The sequence below is a fragment of the Babylonia areolata genome, chromosome 30, assembly GCF_041734735.1.
Source record: "Babylonia areolata isolate BAREFJ2019XMU chromosome 30, ASM4173473v1, whole genome shotgun sequence".
NCBI lineage: Eukaryota > Metazoa > Mollusca > Gastropoda > Neogastropoda > Buccinidae > Babylonia > Babylonia areolata.
Window position 1 is genome coordinate 19,644,051 of NC_134905.1, and position 23,272 is coordinate 19,667,322.

The 23,272-nt window shown below is 43.6% G+C and overlaps 1 protein-coding gene across 1 annotated transcript in view; it reads left to right on the forward strand.

Annotated features, from left to right (window-relative positions):
- LOC143275478 (gamma-tubulin complex component 3 homolog) overlaps window positions 1–21,630 on the forward strand; it is a 66,996-nt gene extending 45,366 nt beyond the window's left edge. Inside the window, exons 30-35 of the mRNA XM_076579627.1 lie at window positions 2,073–2,333; window positions 2,615–2,769; window positions 3,362–3,535; window positions 17,025–17,092; window positions 20,777–21,019; window positions 21,623–21,630. Coding sequence (XP_076435742.1) covers window positions 2,073–2,333; window positions 2,615–2,769; window positions 3,362–3,535; window positions 17,025–17,092; window positions 20,777–21,019; window positions 21,623–21,630 — 909 coding nt within the window. The remainder of the gene's footprint in view (window positions 1–2,072; window positions 2,334–2,614; window positions 2,770–3,361; window positions 3,536–17,024; window positions 17,093–20,776; window positions 21,020–21,622) is intronic.
- Window positions 21,631–23,272: the final 1,642 nt, after the last annotated feature.

Below are 23,272 nucleotides of genomic sequence, written 5' to 3' on the forward strand. Positions count from 1 at the left end.
TTTGATCTTCTGCTTGCATATACACACGAAGCGGGTTCAGGCACTAGCAGGTCTGCACATATGTTGACCTGGGAGATCGGAGAAACCTCCACCCTTTACCCACCAGGTGCCGCTACCGAGATACGAACCTGGGACCCTCAGATTGAAAGTCCAGCGCTTTGACCACTCGGCTATAGCGCCCGTCACTGACAACATAAAAGTCAGGGGTCAGTCACAGCCAGGGCTTTCGTTCTTGTTGTTGTTGTACCTGGACAGGGACTGTTCAAGGGAGAGAGGTAGATGGAAAGTCACAGGTCAGTCACAGCCAGGGTTTTCTCTGTTCTTGTTGTTGTTGTACCTGGACAGGGACTGTTCAAGGGAGAGAGGTAGATGGAAAGTCACAGGTCAGTCACAACCAGGGCTTTCTATGTTGTTGTTGTTGTTGTTGTACCTGGACAGGGACTGTTCAAGGGAGAGAGGTAGATGGAAAGTCACAGGTCAGTTACAGCCAGGGCTTTCTATGTTGTTGTTGTTGTTGTACCTGGACAGGGACTGTTCAAGGGAGAGAGGTAGATGGAAAGTCACAGGTCAGTTACAGCCAGGGCTTTCTATGTTGTTGTTGTTGTTGTACCTGGACAGGGACTGTTCAAGGGAGAGAGGTAGATGGAAAGTCACAGGTCAGTCACAGCCAGGGTTTTCTCTGTTCTTGTTGTTGTTGTACCTGGACAGGGACTGTTCAAGGGAGAGAGGTAGATGGAAAGTCACAGGTCAGTCACAGCCAGGGCTTTCTCTGCTGTTGTTGTTGTACCTGGACAGGGACTGTTCAAGGGAGAGAGGTAGATGGAAAGTCACAGGTCAGTTACAGCCAGGGCTTTCTATGTTGTTGTTGTTGTTGTTGTACCTGGACAGGGACTGTTCAAGGGAGAGAGGTAGATGGAAAGTCACAGGTCAGTCACAGCCAGGGCTTTCTATGTTGTTGTTGTTGTTGTACCTGGACAGGGACTGTTCAAGGGAGAGAGGTAGATGGAAAGTCACAGGTCAGTTACAGCCAGGGCTTTCTATGTTGTTGTTGTTGTACCTGGACAGGGACTGTTCAAGGGAGAGAGGTAGATGAAAAGTCACAGGTCAGTCACAGCCAGGGCTTTCTATGTTGTTGTTGTTGTACCTGGACAGGGACTGTTCAAGGGAGAGAGGTAGATGGAAAGTCACAGGTCAGTCACAGCCAGGGCTTTCTTCTTGTTTTGTTTCTGTGCTGTCTGCTGGACAAAAAGTCAAGGGTCAGTCACTGCCACAGGCTTTCTACTTGTTTTGTAACATCTCCATTGGCTCCCTGTCTCACACAGAATAAAGTATAAGATCAGCACTCTATGTTATGAATGTATTCACGAATCTGCCCAACACAAAGAAAAGCAAGCAAAAATACTGCTAGTGCCACAAAAAAATTTTTTTAAATGAACACAACGAAAATAAGATATTAATTTTGGGATAGTCACATTTATTCAACGTCATCCTGCTCACAGAATACACTGAAATCATCGTCTTCAGTGTCTGAGTTGAAGAGAACCAGCACAGCTTCATCCGCCATCTTGTCACTGACTTCAGCCTCGCTTTAACTGCATGAACATGAATGCAAAGTGGAGGTCGCTGCTGGTTCACCACTTGCACTGTCGTCTGCTAGGTCAATCGTCTTCAATTTGAAGGCTGCATCATAGGCATTACGTCGCATTTTCAGCATGATAAGGGTGTACACTTGAGTAGAGTAGAACTGAATGCTGATCTGAAGGCTTTAATGTATGGGGATTTGATTTATAAAACGTGAACAGTTAGCACACTATCGTGAATCTCATCCAAAAATTCATGGACAGAAATCATGATTTTGGTGAGTTGAAGGGCAGCTAAGAATAGACGAGAACATGACACTCCCAGGTGCGTTAAAATCCTCGAATAAGCCGCATCATCGTATAAGCCGCAGAGGTTGAAGCGGGGGGTAAAAAGTTGCGGCTTATAGACCGAACCTTACGGTAATACAATACAACACAACACAACACAACCCTGTGGTGACGACGACGCTGGCACGGGTTTTTTTTTTTCAGGAAATCCTGACGCAGCTGCGCACCATCTTCGACCTGATCATCCAGTTCCAGACGGCGCAGGACAGTTTCTACCAGGCGGCCGGCGAGGAGCTGGAGGCCCGGAACCACTTCGCCTTCCAGCGGGAGGCGCGCACCAGGCAGGGGGAGTGGGCCCTGACGGAGGAGGAGGAGGGGGCGGAGAGGGACCGCCGGGCCACCTTCCTCCGCAGCATCATCCCCTCCACCCGCGCCCAGATGACCGTGCTGGCCCAGTCCTACCAGGTCAGGGGCGAGGTGTTTTTTGTTGTTGTTTTTTTTTGTTTGTTTGTTTGGGGGGGGGGGGGGGGGGGGTTTGAGTGCCTGTGGTAGGCCTTTCTTCAGTATTGATTACTGGAGTACAGAGTCATACATGTAAAATGTTACATGTCTGTTTGAGTGTGTATGTGTGTGTGTGCCTGGAATTTTATTGCAGTTGTGGTTATTATTATTATTATTACTGTTAGTATTATTTTTATCATAATTATTATCACCATTGTTATCGTCGTCATTGTTTCCCCCCCCAGGACATGGTCCAGCGGTTCCTGGTGATGGTGACCTCTCACCCCGACGTCAGCCTGCGCTTCCTCAGCTTCCGCCTGGACTTCAACCAGCACTACAAAGTGAAGGAGCCCAACACACGCTCCCCCCTCAACCTCCACCGCACCCGCTCCCGCCCCATGTGACCCTGACCCACCCACACCCTCCCTCCAACCCTGCCCAAGGTTCCTGGACTTCTTCTTCTTCGTTCATGGGCTGCAACTCCCACGTTCACTTGTACGTACACGAGTGGGATTTTACGTGTATGACTGGGGTTTTTTTTGTTTTTTTTTTTTACCCTGCCATGTTGGCAGTCATACTCCATCTTCCTGGGGGGGTGCATGCTGGGTGTGTTCTTATTTCCACAACCCATCGAACGCTGATATGGATTGCGGGATCTTTAACGTGCGTATTTGATCTTCTGCTTGCGGTATACACACAGAAGTGGGGTTCAGGCACTAAGCAGGTCTGCACAATATGTTGGCCTGGGAGATCGGGGAAAATTTCCACCCTTTACCCACCAGGCGCTGTTAGCAAGATTCGAACCCGGCGCCCTCAGATGGAAAGTCCAATGCTTTAACCACTCGGCCATTGCGTCTGTCGTTCCTGGACTTCAACCCAGCACTGCAAGGTGAAGGGTGAAGGAGCCCAACACATGCTCCCCCCCCCCCTCAACCTCCACCCGCACGCATCCCATGTGACGCTCCAACCCACCACCACCACCCCACGCCAAGTTTCCTGGACTTCATCCAGCACTACAACGTGAAGGAGCCCAGCACACGCTCCCTCCTCAACCTCCGCCGCACCCGCACCCATGTGACTCCCGCCCCCCACCCTGCCCTCCTCCCCCAAGAATCGGGAGACATATTCCAGTTTCGTGGAGATGTCAAGAGCATGTGGACCTACCTGTATCCACTACGCCACTGGATGTTTGCTGAATATAATTTAAAAAGAATTAAAAAAAAATATTTTTTAAAACCTCAAAACAAAATAATGAGTGTGTATATAAAATGGCTTTGAACCAGATTAATTTTTTTGGGGGGAGGTGTGGGTTGGGGGGGGGGGGGGTTGCGCATGGAATTAACCCTGTGGTTGTTGTGATCATTCTGAGAATTTTGTGCATGACTGAGTGAGTGGAAAGAAAGATAGTATTTTTGCAGTTATAAAAACTTATAACAAGTGACAGATTGAAAAGAGAGAGAGAGAAAAAAAAAGGGGGGTGTGTGTGTGTGTGGGGGGGGGGGGGGGTAGGAGCAATTCCTGACCTTTGTATAACCCCCAGCACCCTGGCCAGGCTTTGGGATATGTTAAAGTTGTAACACCAGTGATAGGTTTTGTTAATTTTTCTTTTCTTTTTTCTTTTTTTTTTTTTCTTTCTTTTAAATGACACCTCACCTTTTTTGGGTTGTGTGTTTCCTAATGAAAGTGGGTTTAATTACACATACTTAACCGTGACCCAACTAGCGCAGACTCCGGCAGGGGTCTGACATTCCTGCCCTGTGCAAACTACTATCCGCCTATGCGGAGAAAAAAAAAACTACAGCCGATAACCTCCCGGAAGTAAGTAACCTCCCCTTTGGGTTTGTTATTTCTCGAGAGAGCAGAAATATTGACTTTTTGATTTCTCTTCGTGAAACCCATTTTGTTTGTTTTGTGTTTTGTTTATCAAAGAATAATTAATATCTTTTGGGTTGTTGGGTTGGGGTGTTTTTTTCAGATTGTGATTTAGTTGTTCTTTTCCCTTTGCAATAATTTCGTGTTCGATTTATTCAGGAGCAAAATTATTTTCATGTTCTGTAATTTTTTTTTTTTTTTTTTTTTTTTTTCTGAATGTTGGTTTCTGTTAGTAATGTTTTGGTTATGTGTATGTTTACACATGATGTGTATTTACCCTGTGTTCTGGTTGTGTGTGGGTGTGTGTCTGGGGTAAACTTTCACAAAATCATTTTCTCTGGAAATATTTTGTGGACAAAAATTTTGGCTTTACAGTAGGAAAAAAAACAGCTATTCTTTCCATACTTTCAAATAATAATGATAATGCATTTCTGGAAAGGGTAGAGAAATTATGAAGAAGCCAAAAATGTTTCCAAAAGTCATGTTACTATTATATTTTTATGTCTTAGTCACAAAACAGCACTTTATCTGATAAACTGACACACTAATTATTAGCAGTCATTTTTATCATTTGTAGTTTGAATAGGAACTGTGTGTTTTGTATTGAAATTATGTCTCTGAAATGTGTTCAGTAGTAGAATAATAAACTTACCTATATAATACCATGGTTGTTGTTTTTTTCCAAAATCTAGTTAAGTGATATAGTTACTCCTTTTAGATTTGGAAGAAGCCAAAATACATTCATAATCCAACTTCGCTCTGATCAGACATTCTCTAATTTGGCTAGAATGTGTGTCTTATAAGGTCAGTCCGTTGTTTTCTTCTGTTTCCCTCTGTATACCACTCTCAGCTGTTCCTTGCAGCATTGTATTGTACTGTATTGTAAACCTCAAAGCCTGTGACATAGACATGGCTTCGTTGGAAACTGATGCCCTTGACCGCTGTCGCTGGAGGATGCTGTGCTCTAGTGGCATAAAGACGTTTGAAAACCAGAGAACGCTGGCCATTAAGGAGAAGCGTGAGCGAAGGAAGCAGGGCTCAACTTCTGGAGACGTTTTCCCTTGCAACACCTGTGGGAAGTGCTGCTCATCCAGAATCGGCCTCTTCTCCTATATGAGGACACACACCGACAGATAAGCCTGCCTGCATACTCATCCGTCGGACCAACGAGAGACTCCATCATTGTATTGTATCGTTCTTTTTTTGTCCCAACAGATTTCTCTGTGTGAAATTCGGGCAGCTCTCTCCAGGGAGAGCGCGTCGCTACACTGAGAGCGCCACCCATTTAAAAAAAATTTTCCTACATGCAGTTGTTGTTTTTTTGATAATTTGTTTACCTATTGTTTTACTTTTAGCGAGGTCATTAGATATCCTATTACAAGGCATGAAAACATGAAACAGCGTGTCGAAGTGGGAGATGAAATATGCTTTTGCTAGAGAATAACAAGATAATATGAACGTGATGGAGCGGAAACAGAATGCACAAGAGATTATTTCACAGACTGTGAGTTGGTTGATATATGTAACATTTTTTTAAACTGTACTTAAACATTTTATGTGGATGTTTGAATCAAAATGTATGTGTGTGAAATGTATAGATTTTTTCCTAGAGATTTCTCACACCCCCCTTTCCCCCAACCCCCCCCCACCTTTTGTCTGTAAAACATTCACTGACACTTTGTGCATTTGCCTCAGTTTGCTAAATCAGTCAGCATTCTCTTCCCACCAGTTTTTGTTTATTTATTAAGATAAGTAATCATATATGGCAACGTTTTTCTTTCGAAAATGTGAGTTAATGTTTTTCATGGATGTTGATAGTAGAGTTTTATGAAATGTTATTTAGTGATGTTACTTGTTCCATTTAGGAATGTGCCTTGCATGTTGCTGTGTGTGTGTGTGTGTGTGCGTTGTAAAAAGATCTGACGTTGTTGAGTTTTTTTTCCCTCGTGAACAAAATTGTTTACAACACGTACATTTCCGAATGGATGTTGGGACCAGTTACAGATTTCCACCGATTCGATTCATTGTGATTGCTTGCCACGACAATGCGTCGCTTCGTTTTTTATACAGGTGTGTAATTATTGTTTAAGTGATGCCATGTGTCCACTGAGCAAATCTTGATATCATTCACGTTTCAGGCATGTTAGTTGACTGTGCAAAACAGTATTGTCCTCTTTCATCATGTGCATTGTGTAATGTTGCATTTATACTGGGTAAAGTTTTAAGATTGGGTTGTTGGTTTTTCATCTTAGTAAAGTTTTTAAGTGTGGTTTGTTTGGTTGGGTTTTTTTTTTCATCTTTTTTTTTATCATGAGTTACATACATAAAGTAAAGGACTTTGTTGCTGGGTTTTTTTTTTATTGACATACAGAAATTTGGTATTCTGTCTTTTGTTTGTTTGGTTGGGGTATTTTTTTGGTTTTTTTTAATGGAATCAGTTTGGTGACTGTGGAGTGGTGTGTGGTGTGAAATTTTGGCTGCTGCCTCTCGGGTGAAAACGATGCTACAATACAGCACTGGAATGTTCACTACGTCTGTCAGAATGAATTTTCTTGTTTGCAGTCATCAGCTGTGGAAAACCTGTACAGTACTTTTTTTTTTTCATGCGTTCTGTCCCTGAAATTTACTTTAACGTGCGTATTTGATCTTCTGCTTGCGTTTTACACACGAAGGGAGTTCAGGCACAAGCAGGTCTGCATATATGTTAACCTGGGAAATCGGAAAAATCTCCACGCTGTAACCACTCGGCTATTACGCACATTGAAGGACAAATTTGTACTGCATTACTACTGCATACTCCCACTTTTCATCAAAGGCACTGTAATCTACTGCTGAACAAAATATCACTGCTGTTTTTGTAACTGCTGGGAAGGACATCATTGTTTTTGCGACGTGGATACAGAATTCATGAATCGGGTCACATGGCTCAGTTCTGCTTTGGGTACAATTTTGTACTCGGTTCGGTAGTGAACTCTGGTTCTGTGCAGTTTCAGTTAAAGCTGAAGCAGGTATTGGGCCCATACAAAGCTTAGTTGAAACTGAACCATGTAAAGGATCTGAATGAGTTAACTCACTCTGGACGACTAGTCCTCTCCCTTGATTTTCTCTACAGATGACCCATTTGTTAGGGTTAGGGAAAAAAATCACAAAAAAATACAAAACATAAAGTAACTGAATGAAATCTCACTGTACTTGATTCACTGACCCCTCTCCTCACGTCATGTGAATGCCTACCCCCCTCCCTCTTCACTGCTGTCAGAAGCTGAATCACTGTCAGTTCCAACTTGCTGGTAGCTTTCTTCACTATAGATACTTTACTCAATGTCTTCATCATCCTCATCGATGTCGAAACCTTCAGTTTGAAGCATTTCAATCACTTCAGCAGTGGTAAAAGCTGCTGTTGTGATCTAGTTTGCTCCAAAAATTTCCACTTGTATCGCCTGCGACGCCATTTTCGTTATGTATGCAGATTAGCTTGTTGTGTGGGGTCCTGAACTCGCTGGCTCGCTGTGGAGTGTATTGTCACAGAATCTCATGAAGAAACTTTTCATTCGACTCTTGACGCATTCACAATGCCTGATGTAGCTGTGGTTTTTATGCTACCCCATGAGAAAAACGTGGAAAAATATTTAATTGTTGAAACCTCTATAGCGTTCCGTCATCCAGAACGCTACCTTACGTCAGGAACGCTATAGTGTTCCATCGTCCGGAGTGAGTTAATGGGTCTGTACAAACCTTAGTTAAAGCTGAACCAGGTAGTGGATCTGTACAAAGCGGCTTAGTTATAGGTGAACCAGGTAATGGATCTGTACAAAGCTGGGTTAAAGCTGAACCAGGTAATGAGTCTGTACGAAGCTTAATTACAGCTGAACCAGGTGATGAGTCTGTACGAAGCTTAATTACAGCTGAACCGGGTAATATGTCTGTAGCACATCATAGACAGCGGAAAGGAGAAGAAAAAAAAAATCTCTTGTTCAATATTTATCTGTTATTTTGTTTTGCTTTTTGTGCCATGTTTTCATGTAACTTTGCATGCATGTCTTATAAAACCTTGTTAATTCTGATTCTAATTCTGGTTCAGCTTAGTTCAAGGTGAACCAGGCAAAGGTTCTGTACACAGCTTAATTAAAGCTGAAGCAGCCAGGTGGTGGTGAAGATGGATCAGTGCAGTGCAATGTGGTGGTGGTGGTGGGTCGTGTAGAAGAAACGCCAACATGCTTGCTTTCACTGCTGCCGGGAATGCCACAAACCTGGAACAGGGGAGTGGTGATTGTGTATTCACTGTTAATGACTTTTTTTTCTTTTGTTTATTTGTTACCCCTCTGAAGTACATAATAACCAAAAACGAATGAATCGAGGGGGCCGAGTCGAAACGAGTACACAGAATGTAAGAAAAATATACAGACAGGCCGCATGCAACAAAATAAGGCCAAATGAACACGCTTGATAGCAACAAAAAAAAGCGTAAGACGAGACAGAGCGTAAACCTGACAAGATGGCGTGGAGAGCCTTGGCCAAAGGAATGATACAGCGCTTATAGCTTTTAGAGGCGTTTGATTGGCTAAGAGCGGACCGGGCAAAGAGGGGCGTCTTTTCACTGTTAGCCGCGCGAAATTTGGCCAAGCAGAGCAAACCGATAGGCCTAGTTTGCATCAGTTTGACATGGTAAGTATATGTATCACCAAACATGGAGTATAATACAAACTCCTCCTTTATATTCATTCTTTCATCCCCCTCCCCCTGCCCCCTCCGAGCCTGACAATGCCCTGTGGGATGCTAAGGGGCTCTATTCAGAATAAACAGTATCCCCACTTGGAAATTGAAATTGTCTGCCAGATATCTCCTCTTTGTCTATCGCTCCGTTTCTGGCCTTGACCTTTTCTGCCTGTTGACTCTTTTTTTTTGGGGGGGGGGGGGGGGGGGGGGAGCACTGTTTTATTCTTTTTGGCAACAGGATTTTTTTTTTTTTTTTTTTTTTTTTTTTTTGTCTTGTGTGTTGATAATTGGGCACACTTTACTTTGTTGTATTTTTGGGTTTTTTTTTTGTTTTTTTTTATGTCCTGGCATGTTTTTGGTTTTGTGTGCCTATTGTGTATGATTTTGTATATCAAGTATTATCCTTGTGTTCAGGTTACCTTTTGCTTTTTTTTTTTTTTTTTTTTTTGAAAGAGTGATTTAGAGTCGGAACTTTGTCCTCGGTTTTTGTGTGTGTGTGTGTGTGTATATATATATATCACTATTCCTTTTTTTTTTCTTTTTTTTTTTAATCACTCTTCTTTGTTTCTGCCTTACTTCTTCCTGTACTGTTGTCTCCTTTTTCTGCCTTCCCAGTCCGTTCCCCCTTTTTTTTTCTTTTTCTTTCTCAGGCAAGCCTTGACATTTTTTTTACCCCCCCCCCCCCTCTCCCTCCTCCGCCCCCTCCTTTCCTCCGCTGTCTCCGATGTGCTGTTTTGCTCTGGCGATTAGGTAGTGGAATTGGTAACACTGGGGATGGGCACGAGCTGTCCATTTTGCAGTGTTGTTTGCCTGTATGGCTTTTTTCTTCTTTTTTTTTTTTCGGGGGGAGGGGGTTGGTGGGGGGAGTGGCTTTGAAGTATTTTTTCTTTCTTTTTTTTTCTTTTGTAATCTTGAGATAAGTTAAGCGGAAGGGCTGACATCTTCAGCACGGCCTAGTCTCATTTTGCCTTGAGGAGCTAAAAGGTTAGGATAATGTCATGAACTGCGTTTTGAAGGTTTGTCTTTGATTTTAAAAAAAAGAAAGAAAAAAAAAAGTTTTTTCTAAACACGGTTGGACATTACAGTAGCTGGGCAGTCCTGATAAATTATGGCCCTGTGCAGTCGGCTGAACCATAAGCAGCAGCAGCAGCAATATTAGGACTGATATTGACAGGTGTTTTCAGCCCCAATATGGCCCTGTGGGGTTTTACTGTGTGCTGTTGGCAACAATCATAAATGACCCGGACGCGACTTCCCTTTTAATTATTCCCATTCACCCTCATCCATTTACTGATGCATTTATTGTATGTGTAAAGCATGCATGTTTGTAAGTGTGTGTGTGTATGTGTGTGAATATATACATACATGTATATATATTGTGTACATATTAAGTTTGTGACGTTTGAATGGTGGTGGGTTTGCTCCCTTTGCCACAAGCTGTTCAAACTTTCTCGGGTGATTACTACCTACCCCACCCCCCACCCTCCTTTTCTTTTAGAAATGCTGGCAGATAAAGGATATGAGAAATACCCTGAATCATTGGATGTCAGACTTTGTGATTAGAATGTGTGTGTGTTGAAATTTATTATTCTACAGCTTTAGAGTTACGCATGCGTGTGAATGACTGGTGTGAAAGCGTTTTGATTTGTCTCTGCACAAGAAACAGCGCTACATAAATACCATTATTATTATTATTATCATTATTTACACAGTATGCACAAACACATTCACAATGTATGAAATGGAAAAAAAAAAATCATCCATTCACTCCAGCAATCACACAAACACAACCGATGTTAATTTTCTATGTAACTTTAATGATGATTAAGTTGGCATGGAACAATCCAATACATATCTAAGCATCAAGGAATACATAATTTATTATCTTTTTTTTTTTTGTTGTTGTTGTTTTGTTTCAAAGTAATTTTTGGAGGAACAGATTTCAACTCGATTCATACGCTGAAACACAAACGCAAAACACTTGATTCCATGTACATAAGGTTAGTGCACACGCATCAACTTCTAAGTCACCCATCCTCCCCTGTCCTAGCGATACAACTTTTTACTATCATGACCGTTTGTTATTCTATTATTAATTACATCATTCCTGGCCTTTTAAAGCTCTGAACCCAGTTTTTTAAAAAAAAAACACAAATTAGACATTCCAGTTTCAAAAGAAGGAATATCTTTAACGCACAATTCAAGGAATTGAAATGGCGTGAACAGGAAGATCCCCCACACATTCACTTCTACACAGTGCCAGATTTCTGTGGGTTTTGGGTGTTTTTTTTCCAGCAGACATTACAGGACGATATTCTTCATCTGGCACACATCCCTGCCGTTTCCCATGTTCAGCGGCATTCTGATGACAAGATCATCAGATCTCAACTTGAAAGAAAGGTGCAGAACCGAGAGAAAAGGGCTTCGACTGAATGAATGAATGAATGAATGAACAACTAAAGTATCAGTGCTTTCCTTCTCATTTTGGATGTTCCCCAAACGGTACAAACTGCTTACTCTAAACGTCACATGCGCTCATAGTTCAAGAACATCTAGGGTCTGAAAACGCCGTTCCCTCCCTCATTTTCCCAGTAGGCAGACTGTCGTGCAGACAGCTGGCAACAGTTTCTTCTCCTTCCAGTGTTTCAGTGGCACCAGTTCTCCAGCCCCATTTATTTCTGATACCTTAACCCCTTTAGTGAAGCTCTGAAGCCAATCACTCCTTTTTTTTTTTTCATCTTTTGAATTAATAAAAACTGATTAACCCTCTTGCAGTCAACTCTAAACACAAACACTAGGAAGAGTGTTCAGTACATCAATGCAAGAGGGTTAAATCCATTCTTATTAATTCAAAAAATAGAAGAAAAAAAAGGAAATTGAAAAAAAATTCTTGCTTTAATCAATCTTCACAGCACCTACAATGTCACGCATTTTTCCACGGACACAACCGCCATCATGAAACGGAATAATTTTTTTGCTCAATGCATTATACACGTCCATGTTGTACAGTATGGCTTACACAGTTCAGTGTGTGGGGATAAATAGATCACTGTCACATACATACATCCAAAAAAAAAAAAAAAAAAAAGGGGGGGGGGGGGGGGGTTTAAATACAAGCTAACAAGTATAACACAACACATCCGGAGAGTAAGTAACCCGAGGTCCAACCAAGCAACATGCAACGTTGCAATACTACCATGAGGTGTCGCAAAATGTCCACAAAACTGTACACAGACCCAGGGGGGAGAAAGCAAGCCAAGGGGGGGGGGTGGGGGGGTAAAGGGGACTGAACTCTTCTAGAAAACACCACAACTAGTTGTATTCCAACTGTGCCCCCTATCACACTTCCAAGTAAAAACCACCAAATAAACTTTCTAAATATAACGGTACCAAAAAAAAACAACCAATGTACAATCCAATGTACAAAACAATTTACTTTGCCCGATTATGCTACACATGTAGAACCCAAATCCCCTCGTCACTATCTGAAAGAATACAAACCGAAAGAACTCTATAACAAGAATTGCTTGAACTTCAAACACACATTTCACTAACAGCATCATCCGCAACTCCCGTCTAGATCTGGGTGGCAGTCTAATAAATTCAGAGTCACTGAAAGTACCTAGAACACTCACTCACAAGCGAAAAACGTAAGCTCTGGTTCAACCATCTTCCAACAAGATGCTTGCCTTTCGACCCATTTTCAAGCCTAGACATAAACCATCACCTTGATGTTTTTGTTTACTTTTCAAGAAGATTTGCCCCTCAAATGTACAGCATCAGTATGCAATATATGAGACTTATCAATATCTGTCATCAAGAAATTGTGTGATTAGGTCACACGCTGATATGCCAATGCATTGATTAGGTCACTTGTGTCCAAAGTATAGACACTGGTGACAGGGTATGTTTGACGGGTCTTTTACTGTGCAAAACTGATCGAGGATTTCGATTTTGTGCTCTCGCGATCAGAAAACCTTGGCAGAGGCAATACATAACACTCTTAACATACACACTCACATACGGATGTGCCAAATCATCTCTCTTCTTTTGTGTGGTTGGTTTGCTGTTGTTCAGGTCTCCAAACCATACCGCAGTGTTGTCTGTGCTGATGTATCGATAGAGTATCCTGAGAGTCCGACAACACTAAACAAGATCAACGTCCATGAAAACATACCGCATCCATCCTTCCTTCCACTGCTGTAAGCTTCCCCCCCATCTCTGAACACCCCACCCCACCCCCCCTCACTCTCACACACAACAAAGAAAAACTACAACAGGAATCAAAATATATTGTATAGAAAATTCAATTGCAACAAATGTCAAGCCTCTGGGTCACAACAAAATGGAAGTAATTATGCAAACAATTGCAGTAAAATAAAATTTAAAAAAAAAGAATAACACAGATATTTCATTTAAACCATCACATTTGCTGTGAATTCCACCCCCCGCCCCCTCCCTCACCCTTCCTCCAACATACTGTCATCTGATGCACAAACAATCATCATGCAAAAAGAGAAAAAGATTCCACACGCAATTTCCAATTCTATTTATATTCCCTTTTAAACAAGAATATATACTGCATGATACACTGTGTTCAACACACACACACACAAAAAAAAAAAAGCTTCACCTAACAGGATCAGATATTGCCCCTTCAACTGGATGCCGAAATCAATAGGATTGTCGTAAACAATACCGTCAACAAAAACTTTCGTCACGCAACATAGGATTTGTTCATCCAGACACTACAAGCAGTGGAACGCCTAGCATAATTTGGAAACAACGCACAAAGTACCTAAAAGCGCAGTCAACACGCTTTCTGCATGAACACGCCGCCACTCAAAAAAAAAAAAAAGCCAACCGTGCAGAACCAAAAGACCTCCAACTAAATCCTAAGCTGCTCTGCCAGCTAGTGCATGGAACGGTCGCCCACCACATACTCGGACAGTATGTGTATGGCCATAACAATCACCCAAACGTATCAGAAGTACACTGTCAAACAACAACAACAACTCATATCACCAACAAAGACTACACACACACACACACAAAAAGAGTGCATCTCTGAACATGACAAAACAATCTGCACGCAAAATGCTACCAAAAAAAAAAAAAAAAAGATTTCACATTCACAAAAAATGTTCAACTGTTATGGCCGAGTCATCGTACTCATCAGTCGGACATCTGCAAGTAACAATGGTCTTCAACCAAAAAAAGTAAATGAAAGGGAAGAGCTTGCAATACACAGTACATTAAAAAAATAAAATAAAATAAAATAAAAAAAATTCCACACTGGATTCTATCCAACATAGAACCATCCAGAACACTTACAAAAGAAAACAGCGGTGCTAAATGTTTGACAAAAATTCACTTGTTTTTCTTCCCCCCCCCCCAAAAAAAAAGACGAACAGCTAACAGTGCAAATGGCAGACTTGTTTTGTGCTGTACGTCTCAAGTCTTGTGCCAAGTCAGATGGGCTGGTTCAATACCTGTGCACATCTTCAATGACTTGTTTCTGAATTCCACATCGTCCTCCAAAGAACTGGGTGGTTCAGTTCCAGGAGCGCAGTACAGATGATGACCATTGTTAAATGTCCAAAAACCATGTAAACCCTCCCCAACGCATTTTCAGTCCCCCCCCCCACACCCCCCCAACCTCAAAAAAGAGAGTTCAATAACAACACACCAACAACAAATCCATGCCCAGATAATAAACAAATACAGATTAATATCAATAACAAATGCACTGCTGTAAACAACAAATAAAGCCTCAATACATTTAAATCACGATCCCTCACCCCCACACCCCTCTCTGCAGAAAATCCTGCTTCAAGAGCAGCACACACACAAAAGAACAAACCAAGACCTGGACGTGAATCACTGCTCAACACTGTAGCGTAAAACCCCACCCACCCACCCACCCTTTCACAACAAGAACTTTCACTGATGGAACTTTGCCAGACAAGAGAGAGAAAAGAAAAAAAAAAAAAGACCCCGAGTTAACGTTTTCCTCATCCATTTCTGTGCAACAGAACGTTCCTGTTCAACCAGCAGATGGCCCAGGTCCTGACCAGCGACCACAACCTGACCTCTACTCTCCCCCCCCCCCCCCCCCCCCCCCCCCCCACCTCCAAGGGACTGCTGCAGCTCTGAGGTAACAGTCGCACGAGGAGTAAACTACCCTTTTTCATCACCGTCAACAGAAGATGAAGTGCAGAAAACACTGTCCCAAGATTACATTCTACACCTGCAGAAAAAAGTCATTCCCTAAACAAAACAAAACAAAAAAAACCTAAACCAAAAAAGCAAAAAAAAACCCCAATCAAACAGAAAAAAGAAAAAAACTGAAATAAGAAAACAAGTCCCCAACACAAACGTGAATGGCTGAAAAAAAAAATGAAAAAGAAAAAGAAAAAAATGCATGGACACATGGAAGACTGGCAGCTGTGTTACTGTGACTAGCAAAGTCTATGTGCTAACAGGAACAGACAGGGCAGACAGACAGACACACACAGACAGACAGACAGACAGAGAAACCCAATGACTCAATCCTAGCACACTGTTGTTGTTGGCCTTACTGCCCAGACTGGAGAGCTCATCATCCACCCTTTGGTATCTCTACATGCCAACAAATGGGTCAGTCCAAGCGCGCGCACACACGCACACACACACACACACACACCTCTAAAGCCCAGGACTCCACACCATGCACAAACCACAGTCAGTCACACACACACACACACACACACACCACTCTACTCAAAACGGAAAGCCAGCATACACTGTCCATCACATCACACTGTCTATAAAGCTGGTCGACCACAGCAGAGTGACGCTAATCACTTACCTACACCCATGCCGCCCCACCCCAACCCTCCCCTCCACACACACGCACACACTGTCCTGTGTATTGTAAACCTTTAAAGACTTCATAACAAAAGCATTCTAATCTATTGCTCCATCCACACACACACTATTGCTCTGAGACAGCGCCCTCTGAAACGAGTCATGAGGTACCGAAGCCAACAAACCTGTCCCAAGGATTCTGGAATCCTGAACGGACGGAAACCGTTCTGTTCTCCAAAATAGCGCAGAAACCACCCGGACATTTTTAACCCCTCGCTATATCTGTCCTTGACATAATCAACCAGATGTGCGTGTAGGGATCACAACGCAAAAAATGCCAGCTGGGAGGGACGCTCACTCAGTCTGGCTCCGCGACTAAGCCATTATTGTTGTTAGTAGGGGGCTTAGTAGGTGGTGTCCTCAGTACGTTAAAACAGAACAGGCACCACTGAACACCACCGAAGTGACTCAGCAGCAGTGCAGGGTCTCCTCTGGTGTGTGGCCTCCTGGCGACCTAACATCGATGGTTCCCTGTGGACTGCCGACGCTGGAACTGCGACGGACGAACCCGGGTGTGACCGTGTATGGGGGAAATCTAAATGAGCAGCGTGGGAGTAATGCCACTGAAACAGTGCAGATGGGGCAGCAAAAAAAAACAAAAAAAATGCCAGCTTTTCTGTCCAGTCAACACACTCCTCTCACCATGTGCGAGGTGGCGGCAAGGAGTGGGATGGAACCCGGAGACTGACCAGACAAAAATCCTCATCTACATGGGAAAGCTGGGAGGGGCGGGCGGGCAGGCAGACAATTCGAGATCAACATCCTTGGTGGTCTGACCAAAACCGCAGCTTCAAACCAGTGAGGTGAGGAAAGAAATGGTCACATCTAGCTTGATAACCATGACCAAAAAAAAAAAAAACCAAAAAAAACCAAACTTTACTGCAAAGCATATGTTTCTTTACAGTAGTACACTGAGCACATCAACCTATACCTTGTCTGCAGTCAACACAACAACCACAATCGACATACACACAAGGAGTTTTTCTCTCTCGCTCACAGCCTACACCTCATCAAAGAAAAACCTGCGAGTTGCTGGTCATCCGTTCCAACCCTTGTCATATCGATTAACTGATTCGAGGAAGGGAACATGTGGAATTTCAAAAAAACTGGGACTCCCCCAACGTGGACGGAAACAAAATCAGCGACCTCCTGCGACAGGCTGACTCCCCACTGCCTTGGGACCCGGCCTCACACGTCAGCTGTGGTGGTGTGCTCTCAGCCACACCGTACCCCTCAAACACTACTACAGCGCCACTTTCCACTGTCGTTCCTACTGCTCCTGCACTGTGCCGGCTCAACTACCCACATTTTTACATTTATCTAAATCAGGATTTGTACTTTCACAAAGGAACACAGAGAGTTGATGACCAGAGAAAAGGAAAGGAGAGGGTAAAAAAAAAAATATTTAAAAAAAAAAAAGAGAGGAGAGAGAGAGAGAAACAAGGGAAGGGGAGGGGAACGGAACAGCCTTCACCTGTTTCCACGGACGTCGGCAGACAAGTAGTCCAGTCCCACAGGCCCAGGGTGGGGGGGTGGGGGGGACACACCTTCCCTACACACCATCTACAAGCAACACAGCACACCCACAACGCAACCCTCCACATGCATCAAAACACAACTCCATGCAGTCAAACCACCCTCACCTCAACCCCCCTCTCCACCCCTTCCACGCAGCCCCTTCTCCCCTCCCATCCCACCCTCCATCTCTCTCCATCCCCAGTTTCTGCCGCAGCAGGGGGGGGATGTGAGCTCCGTTCAGCACCACAGCTGCTACGTACGCCATCCTAACACACACACACACACACACACCGCCCGGTCCCCTACATCACAGGGCAGGGCAGGGTGGATGGATCCTGGCCAAAACTTCCGTCATCCGCCTGGGTACCCCCGGTCCACTGACTGCTGCTTGCTGCTCCAGACGACTCCACGCCACACGGACGGACGGATGGACCGACGGCGGAAGGCGTCAACACCACCAGGGGGCAGGCAGCAGCCGTCTTCTCCCCCACCACACCGCTCCCCCCACACGCCCCCCCCCCCCCCCCCCCCCCCCCATGGCAGTCTGTCCAAGCGTCACTCATGCATTCATTCCCTTCCCCCCGCCCCCCCCCACTTTCAGGGGGGAGAAGGCAGAGGGAGCGATCGATCGGCTGTGCGTGCGGCATGCAGGGTCAGCAGCAGCAGCAAGCAGTTTAGTTGATGGTGGTGGTGGTGGTGGTGTTGGCCTTACTGCCCAGACAGAACAGTCAACAACACAGCACTGTTATAGTTAGCACACACCGTCATCAACAACCTGTACGGACAACACACACATACAAACACACACACACACACACACATATAAACATGCACACTCACACCACGCACACACAGCACACCACACTATCGATTAACAAGGATCACTGCACACAAGTTATTCCTACAACAGCACCAGGTCTCACTCTAGTCCACTCAAAGAGGCTGCAAACAATAAACAGAAATCATAACTGAAACCATATCCACAATGAGGAGACAGACAGACAGACAGACGCTAAGAGCCACTACCGTGTTCTATGTGACCAAACCTATGTCTACAAAGACAACATTGAAAAGAACCCCCCTACCTCCCCCTATCCCCCACCCACCCCAGTTTCAGGAAATCGTTTACTTTCTTTCCCCATTTTTCTTGCAAACAGATTTTTTGTTGTTGTTGTTGTTGTTCATACTGCATCAAACGGAACAAAATACCACTTTTACCCCCAGAGACAGTTTTTTTGTTGTTTTTTTTCTTCTTCTTCCTCATCATTAAATCAATCATCATTTACTTGAATAAAAACAGGTATACACACACCTTACTACTTTCTCATATCTTTAACCATAAATCCCGTCATACATTATCATATTTCTAGTAGTTTATCATTCTTGGAATGGAACGAAATCGGCAAGGGCTCAAGACAGAAAACGACTGGAGAAGATTTCGCCGTCGCCTTGTGCTTACCAACAGGAGCACAGAGGATTAAAGTTAGGAAGTAAGCATTTTATCATACCTGAAAAATACACCATACTCTCTCTCTCTCTCTCTCTCTCTCTCTCTCTCTCTTCAATCCCAATTATTAAACAAAACAAACAAAATGATATAACACTTAAGAAAGAAAAAAAAAACGACAGAAAGAAAACGGCCAAGACAAGAAGCCAAACCATGTCGTTAAAAGTGGAACAAAAAACAAACGCAGGCTGGGTGGGATTAAAAAAAAAAAAATTAACAGTCAAACAAAATCCAAACCAAATGCACACACAATCCAAACCAAACCACACACTTAATTTTTTTTTTTTTTTTAAACATTGCCCCCCCCCCCCCCCCCCCCCCCCCCAAAAAAATAATAAAAAAATTAAAAAATTACTTCAGCACACTGTGGGCGTAACCAACCCTGATGGAATGAAGCCCCATGCACCACCAGGCACACCACGTCATCACTCCCTTACACTATCACTCTGGCAACTGACCCCATCTTACATGCTCTGTTTACGCATACCCAGATTCAAACTCTCGACTGTTGGCCGCCGTTCTTTCTCTTGTTTCTGGACCTTGCGATTAGAATGAACTTCCTTTTTCACTCTGTCAAGTCTCCACACTCAGCTCTTTCAAGTCTGGCCTTAAAACCCACCTCTTCCCAAAACAGCCTCCCTTGCCTGCCCTTCCTTGTCTTTAGTTTCTACAGTTTTAGAGTTATGCATGCGTGTGAATGACTGGTGCGAAAGCGCTTTGATTTGTCTCTGCACAAGATCCAGCGCTATATAAATACCATTATTATTATTATTATTATTATCATTATATGCTTCTTGTTTATGTGGGTGTTTACCCCCAAACCCCCACCCTCCCCTCTCTCCCTCTCTCTCTCTCTCTCTTTCACATTCTCTCTCTCTGTCTCTGTTTCCCCACATGAATTATGTATTGTCTGGTGTAAATTTCTGGGTTTTACTGGCATGTCGTCCTTCTCCTACATGCTGCTCCTGGTTAATCTTTCTGTCAGTCTTTCTCCTCCATGCTGCTCCTGTCAATCTTTCTCCTACATGCTCCTCCTGGTCAATCTTTCCTTCAATCTTTCTCCTACATGCTGCTCCTGTCAATCTTTCTCCTACATGCTCCTCCTGGTCAATCTTTCCTTCAATCTTTCTCCTACATGCTGTTCCTGTCAATCTTTCTCCTACATACTGCTCCTGGTTAATCTTTCTGTCAATCTTTCTCCTACATGCTACGTCAATCTTTCTCCTACATGCTACTCCTGTCAATCTTTCTGTCAATCTTTCTCCTACATGCTACTCCTGTCAATCTTTCTGTCAATCTTTCTCCTCCATGCTGTTCCTGGTCAATCTTTCTCCTCCATGCTGTTCCTGGTCAATCTTTCCGTCAATCGTTCTCCTGGTTAATCTTTCTGTCAATCTTTCTCCTACATGCTGCTCCTGGTGAATCTTTCTCCTACATACTGCTCCTGGTTAAACCTTTCTCCTACATGCTGCTCCCTGTCAAGCCTCCCTTCCCAACCAATGTCATCGTTTACCACTGAAAACACGTCCCAACCTATTTTCTCATCAACATCAACAATCAGTAGAGAGATGGAGAAAATTCACAATAGGTAAATTACTTAACTTAAAAAGAAACAAAACAAAACCAAAAAAAACGAAACAAAAGAGCAGTTTCTGAGAAAACGCAACAAAAAAAACCAAAACCAACATATCCTGAGAACAAAACGTAATTTTGACAGCAAACAAAAATCAAAAACCAAAACCAAAACTGAAACAACAACAAGGAAAAAAAAAAACTGGCAAGTGCAAAACAGCCACTTTCAACCACCTTACGTAGATATATCCTTCCTCTCCCCCCAACTCCTGACCAGACAAGCTATACAGGCAGCGTGACCTGCCCACATCAGCTCTCTACGTGTCCAAGTCGGAGGAGGAGGAGGAGGAGCCCCCATCAAGAGAGAAAGTGACTCTGCGCTGCCTGTCCTCGCAGTCTCCCCCTCCCGACTGGTCGACGTGCGGTACCCACTTGGCCACCGCGGCCCCGCTGTCTACACTTGAACTGCGACCATTACCCTGCTGCTTTTTTCTCCTCTCCCGACGCCGCCGGCTGTCAAACGACCTGGCCTATCAACAGCGGGAAGGGGGGGCAAGTAGGTGGGGTAGGGGGTTGTCAGAGCTATAGGACACAGGTTGTGGGGGGGCAGGGACCTGAGACACCCCCACCCCCCCACGCCCCCACCCCCACCCCTCCCCCTCTCTCTCCTGGCCACTCTCAATCCACACACAATCATGGCTGACGTAAACTGACAACGCACACAAGAACTTTCACCAACTTTGGTGGGTACCGACATCCCACAGAATTATCGCTCACTTGACGAACGTCCACTGGCACAATCATCACCAACGTACGGTAAAAAATATGTCAGGATCATCACAACCGTAACGAACGTCGGACAGAATTATCTTCGACCTAACTAATGTCTGGCACCATCATCATCACTGACATAAAACACCGGAGGTAATTATCACCACCATGAAAAACTAATATCTGACAGAAAAACTAATAACTGATCTCTGACAAAATGATCTCTAAGGTAACTAATGTCAGACAGAATTATCACAGTGTCAAATCACATCTAACAAACTGACATCTCAACGTTGGCTGAGAGACCAAAGACAATTAATGCTGGTTATTCCTACCAGGTACTGAGGATAGGAAAATATCACCACAATGACAAGATCTCCTGTTTCAGCTGCGTGAAACGTACCCCAAGTCACCACAACCTAAGTACCATCAGAACATATCTATACTTACTTAATTTATTCCTGAAATCAAAAGAAGAATAATAATAATAATGGCTACATTATCAGTCAAACTGGAGCTTAACCAGATTTTAATGCTTTCTTTTCTTTAACCTTTTTTTCTCTCTACACATCTTAACCCTTTCAAAAGACGTTTTTAAAATGATAACTGCGAAAGTACACAAGTAAAATTTTACAATCAGTCCCTACCCACAACCATTATTTCACAGACTGAATTGCCCAAACATTTTACAGAAAACAACAATGGGCAAACACACACACCAGGGAAATGAAAACTGATAAAGAGCAGACATTACCACCAACAACCAAAAAATGAACACATTTGACCACAAAGGAGAAAGACAACCAAAAAAAATTAGTCGTTACAAACACATTTATAATAAAAGAAAGAAAAAAATAATAAAAAGTTTAATAACCATAATGGGAAAAACAGAAAACAGTAACAATATCAAAGCAAGCAAACACACACACACACACACAAAGCAAGTACAAAACACACACACACACACACACACACACACACACACACACACACACACAACCCACTGATAAATAAAACTCCATGAAAGAAGATGGGAGGAAGTCAAGAGTAACACAAAACAATGACGTGTCGTGAGAAACACACATGCCTTGCATTCGTAAGACATCAACACCAGCTTCAATGTCAAGACTGTGGTGTTTCCATCACACACACCCCTCCCCATGTGTCCGTCTCACACAACAGTGTGGGGGTGGGGGGGGGGGGGGGAGGGGGCACAGTGGATTGTTGCTCATATGCAGAATAATTAGAACCAGAAGCCAAAGTTTAACAAACAAATCAAAACAAAAGTCCCAACAAAAGAAACAGAAAAAAAAAAACAAAAAAAACCCCAACAACAACAACAATATTCCAGTAATATACTTAAGACCACAAAACTCAAGTCGTCTTGTCACATATTGGGGCAGACTTTTTTGTGTGCGTTTAAACAGATAAATAAGTAAAGTTAAAGAAGAAAAACGATATAACCAAGATCGAAGAAATTTCAAAAACCCGCTGGTCATGCTTTTGTTGCTTTTTTTTGTGTGTGTGTGTGTGTGTGTGTGTGTGTGTGTGTGTGTGCATTCATTAAGCCCTTTGAGCGCTACAAACCCCAAACAACCTCAGTTGTTTTTTTTACCCATCTTCACCAACCCCCACATTACTGGCCAATATCCATTCTGTCCAAGTTCTTAGTACTCCCTTTCCACCCCCAACCCCCCACTTCCCCCCACCCCTCTTTTCCTCTGTTGCCCTGTGTGTACTAAAAAAAAAAAACCAAAAAAACCCAGAAGGGTTGAGAAGAGCTTCCAAAAAGAAATGCTTGCTGCCATCTCAAGATAACTGCATCCCTCTACCTACCAAATTCCCAAAGGCCGCCCTCACTCACTACCGGCAACCCTCACCACCCCCCTCTATGAATTCCCTAAGGCCGCCCCCCCCCCCCCCCCCTCACCACCCTATTCTGTGATGCCAACCAAAACCACCACACTGTTCTGTCCCCCCCCACCCCACCTCCATCCAATAACCCTCACCCCTTTACACCCTATCCACCCCCACACTT